This window comes from Euwallacea fornicatus, chromosome 16 (assembly GCF_040115645.1).
Source record: "Euwallacea fornicatus isolate EFF26 chromosome 16, ASM4011564v1, whole genome shotgun sequence".
NCBI classification, from domain to species: domain Eukaryota; kingdom Metazoa; phylum Arthropoda; class Insecta; order Coleoptera; family Curculionidae; genus Euwallacea; species Euwallacea fornicatus.
Window position 1 is genome coordinate 3,472,984 of NC_089556.1, and position 6,737 is coordinate 3,479,720.

Sequence of the window (6,737 nt, forward strand, 5' to 3'; positions counted from 1 at the left end):
TAATGGCCGATGGAGGTATTGAAACTGCCTTAGATAAACAATATATAGGTAGATTTATTAGAGAAAGGTCATTTCTCGAAGTGGGAGATACAAATTCTTAAAGATTAGGTACTTCTATAGAAAAATACTATTATAGTTCAATTCAGTTAATTACAAAAACTTCATAGAAAAAGAAATACCATATCGGCGTCCAAAAAATGAAGAAATATCTACCATAATTATAACGTTATTGCATAATGAATCATAGGCCGTACCTATTATCATAACAAAGTGGTACAAAACAAACTTAACTAATTCCACTTTTGCCTTTGATTATTATGGTAATAGAAGATACTGCTAAAAATCTAAAATAAATAAACTGAGAAAATTGTTCATAATATCAAAATAAATACCGGATGCCTCTGAAAAGTGGTTCACACCTATTAATTTTTTTTTGACAGATTTAAATGATTTTTCAGACTATTTATTTGGCATGCAACTACGTTAAATTAAGTATCCATGGATTTTTAGCAACTCCGATTTAAGCGGATATGTCACCAAGTATTAAATGGAACACTCTGTGTTGGTATTGTTTTTGGTTTATAATAATAATAAAGAATAATGTATTGATTTAATTTCTGTTTAAACTGGAACGGCTAAAACATCGTTCGGTACTTACGCCAAACACGAACAGAATCTAGAATTTTTTTTTAAAACAATCAAAAAAAAATTAATAAGGATGAACTACCTCTCAAAGATACTCGCTACAGTAAAAAAAAATCACACACGTCATTTCGTACCGAAATGTAATTTATTTTATTAGGAGAAAGCCGTGAACATTCGCGATGAATTTGTCGAAATTATCCCTGAATTTCAGCTTCGAATGTCGGTCACAGGTCAGTTCTACGCCCCCCATGAGATTGTTAAATGCTGCTGCCAGTCTAGAATATAATTAAAGCAAACATAAGATAGAAAACTTCAAATTACTACAAGAAACAAGAGTAGAATTTCGACACGTTTTCCTATTGCAAACTACATCTTTTCTGCAAATAAAGTACTTCATAGCTCACCGTTCAGCCACCATGGGATCAACCTGACCTTGTATCAAATTTTGCACTAGCGTCTGACATTCTTGCTGGTAACAGCATATCAGTGTATAGAGGGTGATCGACGACGAACTAATCATATCCGAATTGATTTGGTGAGTGAGTACCAAGTCCATCATTAATTTCAAGAAAGGCTTCAATGAATGTGCGAAAGGAGTATCCAGTGATTGATGTCTGAATATGTAGGACGCCATACCTAAAGAATAATATTATGCATAACGGTTGTATTCTACAGGTAGTCTCAAATAGAATGGGACACAATAACAACGTATTTGTTACATAAAAATATTGTCATAAAGTCCAATTTTGAGATTATGAAAGTTGATAAAAATGGTTTGAATGTATATTGATTATATCACGATGTCGATGCAATTTAATCAACGGGAGTTGTAGAAAAAATTAAGTGTTTCCTCAAGGAAGAGAATGACCTCGAGAAGATTTAAGGTGATAAAACTCGTTCGAGCCCGACTAAAATTGTTTCAGTTTTTTTTCTCTCACCTGAAAAAGCAGTTATAATTTGTCACAGAACATTGATACTGGAAAGCAGTCATTGCTCGTGTTGCCCTCGGGAGGTATAAATTGATTATACGCTTTTGTAGGAGGAGGGGTAATGCGTAGATCAAGATTGAATCTCTCACCACCCCTTGAATTTCATTACAATAAAACTTGAAATATAATTTCTATTAAAATAATATAAATATGGCGGACACCCAAAATTTTTCTTGTTTAATATCAACTTTCAATGGAGTCAAGTTGGGCTGTATCGCAATATTCTTTTTGCCATTCTCTTTGTGACACTATGTATGAGCACATTTCTACAATACCCTGAATAAAGTCTAAACTCGCTTGGACAATGTCAGTTCCGAAATTTGTGAGGCCCAGTTCGATGCAACGTAAGAGATTGACCATCAGATCCAATGGAAGATCGGCTATTTTTTCTGGGTAAATGTCGTTTATAAGAACAAGAAGGCGATAAAATTGAGCGCATAAATTGGGGAACTTTAACAACTCCACTGTCATCAGAGGCATTATGAATTTCAATCCGAAGAGGGAAACATCAGAGGCAGTCACCTAAAATTTCATTGATAATTTTCCTTATTTAATAAAAATCTTCTTCAATACATTAATCTCCTCCTCTCGCGTATTGGCACACAAATCAATGCAGTCTTTAGACAAGATAAAAGTTAGCAAATCCAAAACGAGGATCAAGTCTTGACAGTTGCTTTCTTCGGCAAAAGAACCGGCTATCAGTCTGTTTACGTTGCATTTGGCGTAAGATTGTACTGTGGCTAAGGAACTTTCATACAACCTAAAATATATATTGTCAGAATAAAAACACAAAAGAAAGCTACAAACAAACTTTTTGCTATCCAAAGGTCTTAAATAGCAAAGCATATATTTAGCGCATTGGCCAAATACTTCTAAAATCAGCTGCACAATCACTTGATAGTCTTTATAGTACATTAAGAATACTGGAAGTTCTGATAGGATTGGGGCCATGAAATTGAAGAGAACTTCCACAGATGACATTTGGGATCCTAAAGAAAATATTTTAGATTAATTTTACATACTTTAAAAATAATTATTTTACCTTTGGCAATCCCAATGAAGCACTCCATCAAATCAATAACAACTTTTTGCATTTGTTCCTCATGACAGACTCTTTCAAAGTTTTCTTGTCCCAATATACTCTTAAATTTAACTTTAAGGGGCGCAAGAATTCTTTCATAATATGTGTTATTCTCTTCAGGGTCTATCAGACAAGCTCCTAAAATTTATTTAAATGAATATTGTTGGAATATTAAAACTAATATTAAAATACCGGCAAGAACTAGGCCTTTGTATACGCCTCTTAGAATACTGGGTGGTAACATACCAGGACGCACTTGTTCAGTTAAATTTAATAACTTTACCATTGGTTCAGTTTTTATGATGTAGAGAGCTCTAAAAAGAAAATTACTAAGAGAAACAGAGGAGAATAATTTGATCTTTACATACTTTTGTTTCGTACACACCATATCGCTAAACAACTCGACTGTGTCCCGTAAAAGTATAGGCTCTGATTGAAAACTGTACAAATTAACGGCGATTTTATGGAGGATGAAGGATACGACGACTTTGCTGCATTCAGAGTCTCGGCCTAGACAGGCCAAAAGAATTGGGCTCATCTAAAAATAGTATTTATTTTAGTGTAATTTTTGTCAGGATATATGCTCCTTGAATCATCTTAAATAATATTTCGAAAATGGCCTGTTTTTTAATCAAATTTCTAAGGGAGTTTTGATCATTATTATTCCAAAATTTTATTTAACCTACTTGGTGATAATAATTCTCCATAGGCAATAGATAGCTCATACACCAGCGTTTTAGAAACCACATAATAGTTGATCCCACTTCCGGACTCATAAAATGTGCAAGCTTCATCGACACCGCCACTTCTTCGATAGATGCCAGTCGCATCACGTTATAACCGATCCTTATCACATGATCACATTGTTCTAAATTATCCGGAGTAGACTAAAATTTCACTTTGGAAAAACCTCTTTATTTACCTTTATACCCTACCTTAGCATGAGCCGCAACCAAGGCATTCGTACTAGCATCAGCAGTAGTAATGCCCTGTTTAGCCATTTCGCTCGTATGTATTGTGATTTCCGAGGGTATTAATGCATATTCACCGTCACTTTCCATACATAAAACATGACCAGCAATAAGAACCGCCCAATGCACATCTTCAAATACATTTTCCAAAGTTGCCGCTTCGTTTATGTTCATGGCCCGTTGTTGCATTATAGGAAGCATTGTCATTAAAGCTTCAATGCGAGATTCTAATATTCTATAGTAAAGGTATGAGCTAAAAGTAGTAACTGAGTATTAATTGAATACTTACTTGTACAGGACTGGCAGAGAATGCGACAAAATTACTCTGCCTAGAAGACCAATAGTTTGAAGTTGTTCTTTATACTTCGTGCGGTCGTTGTCTTCGATATCTTCGTCACAAGCTGTCAAGGGAAAATTAGAAATTCTTAAAGAAAATACTCTTACCTCTACCTTTAGTCGCTGCTTATAAAAATAGCATACAAATACTTTATACCAGCACCAAATTGTCGAGAAATCTTACCTCCGTAATCGTTGCTATCTACACTTCGACTCCCATCAGGCGCAGCCAAATGGCACTGCACATACTTGTTGAATATTCGAGTGGCGCATGCACGATGCAATTCTTCAGATACTGAATTAAATTCTCCCAAAAAGCTAGTCCAAGCTTCAAGCATATTTTCAAAAGCATCCATATAGAATCGGTCTTCATCTGGATTCTATTTAATTAAATTATTAAAATTTTGTTAAACCATTATGAATGCACACACTGACTGCGTCTTCCTGCGTGGCTCCCTCACAAAAATCACAAGTCAATCTAGTAAATTCATCCATCAGAGTTTCTTGAAACTGGCTGGGCAATCTGCAGAAATCACCATTAAAAAATGGAACTAATTTCCTCACTATGTTTGAAATGCCTAGAGATTCTTTTTTCCTAATTGTGGTGCTGTGAAGTAAAGTTAAATATATTAGGGAAAATATGTGAAAAAAACACTCACTTGGATATAAGTTTTGAGAAATTTGTCAAATAGTTGTGTAGGTATTCAAGCCTTGGCCCATCTTTGTTCACAATGGCTCCACTTAAGCTCGCTAACTGAATCAGACAATTCAAGGAGTGATGAGCCAGCTCATCAATGTCTCTTACCTAAAATAATGAATTCATGGTAACACCTACTACAGTGTGATCCAAATGTTTTGCCATTGGAGTCTTGATTGTCAAAGGAGAGAGAAATGATTAGATTGAGAAAGTTTTGTGTGGTGGAGTGGAAAAGTTATTAATAGATGTATAAAAATTTTATGATCAGGCTGATAGTTTTAAAGCAGTATTTCAAAAGAATCACCCTTTCTCCAAGCTCTCTAACTTTTCTAATTTAACCTTCTCTGTGGGATACCCAGGGTCAGTATTGCATTTGGGAAAGTGTGTGTAAATAAATATGTTAATAAACCTCACCTTCCAGTAAATTTGAAACATCAGAGGAATCAATTCTGGATTAAACATAATCTCAGCCCAACCTGCACTTAGTTTCAATGCAGGTGCTTGGTCAGATTCATATACAGACTCATAAATACCTATAAGTCTTTTGGGTAGTGAACATGTAGCATTAAGGGAAAAGTTCTAATTTCCAAAACTATAAATACTTAAATATGTGTTATCTTAATAAATGTTTGAAAAAGGATATAGATTGGTGATACATAGCCCCACATGAGCACCCTCTCAGTTATCTGCAGCAAATGCCTTGTTAGCTGTGTCATAATGTCACTATATGGGGGATCAGTTTTTACAACTTCAGACAACAAATATATGCAAAACTGGAAAATTTGCTTCAAATCAGTGGCTTCAAATTGTTTTTTGGCTTTGAAGTGAACCTCCCAAGAAAGCCCTACATCTGTAGATTTAACAGTGCTGGCATATTCTTGCATAATGTTGGCTATAATATTACATCCAAGTAGTTTCTGAAATTGTTTTATGCATAACATAGAATATTAGATCAAACTGATGATTATAAATACTTTATCTGGTTCTGCATTTACAATTAAGTTCTGAACCTCCTGCAAAATAATCCCTCGATCTTTACCATTATCATCAATGCTGGCTCTTTTAACCATTATGGCAATAACCTGCAGAAGTCTATCTCTAACAAAGTGAGGAATTTGACGAGTCAATACATATTGCATCAAATACTGTCTTAATGAGTTCCTATATAGGAATTAAAAATTGTAATGTAATTTTCCATGATATAGAGACCAAAACCTCACCGATTTCCTTCGAGAAGAAACGTCCACTCTCTTATTATGGCCTCCTTCAATACTTCAGCTGCCTCGAACATGACATACTGATTGTCTGATTTCTCAAGAATTTCCCTGCACATATTGTAAGGTGATTTACTTTTGCGAAAATTAAGAAATATAGCCTCAGCTGTGTGCCTTTGTTCGTTGGACACAACATTTGGAGGAGCCTAAAAATAAGTATTGTAGAACCTATTGAGAAACTCTAGATCTTACCATTATTATTTGGGCTGCAGATTCTAGTTGGGTTATTGCCTCCTGCATTGTGACCAATTGAATGTATTTGCTTACATTGGAAAAAACAAAATTTGAATAAAATTTTCAAATTTATTGCGATAAAAATCAAAAATCATATAGTTGCTTTGTTTTTAAAGAAAAGTTTCAGGAAAATTTTATTTGAGGTTATGTTGTGCTAAATATTGTAATTAATAGACCTCCCCAGTAAAATAACTGATAGACAGAGTTGCCAATTGTAATGGAATTTCGCTATTCTAGCGAATTTTTAACCCGCTTAGCCTCGTAATGGCGGCAGTGTAATAATTAGTATAAAATAGTTTTTTATTACTTAAATTAGTTTTTAGTTTTTTTTTGCTACAGTGATATCAGTCGCTATTGCGTAGTTCTGTTACTTTTCATTCTGTGAATTTTTTTTTCCTGCAAATTATTTCTGGTGAAATGTTCTTCCTGTTTTTTAGCATTCTAACAATCTTTTCAATTTTTGACGATCTTCATTCTAATTTGTATATTTTTCTTCTAATATAATGCATT

The 6,737-nt window shown here is 34.2% G+C and overlaps 1 protein-coding gene and 1 long non-coding RNA gene across 2 annotated transcripts in view; one reads left to right on the forward strand and one right to left on the reverse strand.

Moving 5' to 3' along the window:
- The window catches only part of LOC136344176 (uncharacterized), a 68,610-nt gene that overhangs the window by 31,306 nt on the left and 30,567 nt on the right, over nucleotides 1-6,737 (forward strand). The gene's annotated exons all lie outside the window — the stretch shown is intronic.
- Nucleotides 35-6,394, reverse strand: LOC136344154 (exportin-4-like). The gene is made up of 19 exons (XM_066291319.1): nucleotides 6,186-6,394; nucleotides 5,940-6,139; nucleotides 5,694-5,880; nucleotides 5,363-5,636; nucleotides 5,134-5,270; nucleotides 4,682-4,827; nucleotides 4,458-4,629; nucleotides 4,207-4,402; nucleotides 3,976-4,087; nucleotides 3,651-3,921; nucleotides 3,402-3,602; nucleotides 3,084-3,253; nucleotides 2,908-3,029; nucleotides 2,677-2,853; nucleotides 2,446-2,623; nucleotides 2,208-2,394; nucleotides 1,910-2,156; nucleotides 1,050-1,281; nucleotides 35-920 (listed from the first exon to the last, which is right to left on the reverse strand). Exons 1-19 carry the CDS (start codon nucleotides 6,231-6,233, stop codon nucleotides 791-793), a joined length of 3,387 nt encoding a protein of 1,128 aa, XP_066147416.1. The 5' UTR covers nucleotides 6,234-6,394; the 3' UTR covers nucleotides 35-790.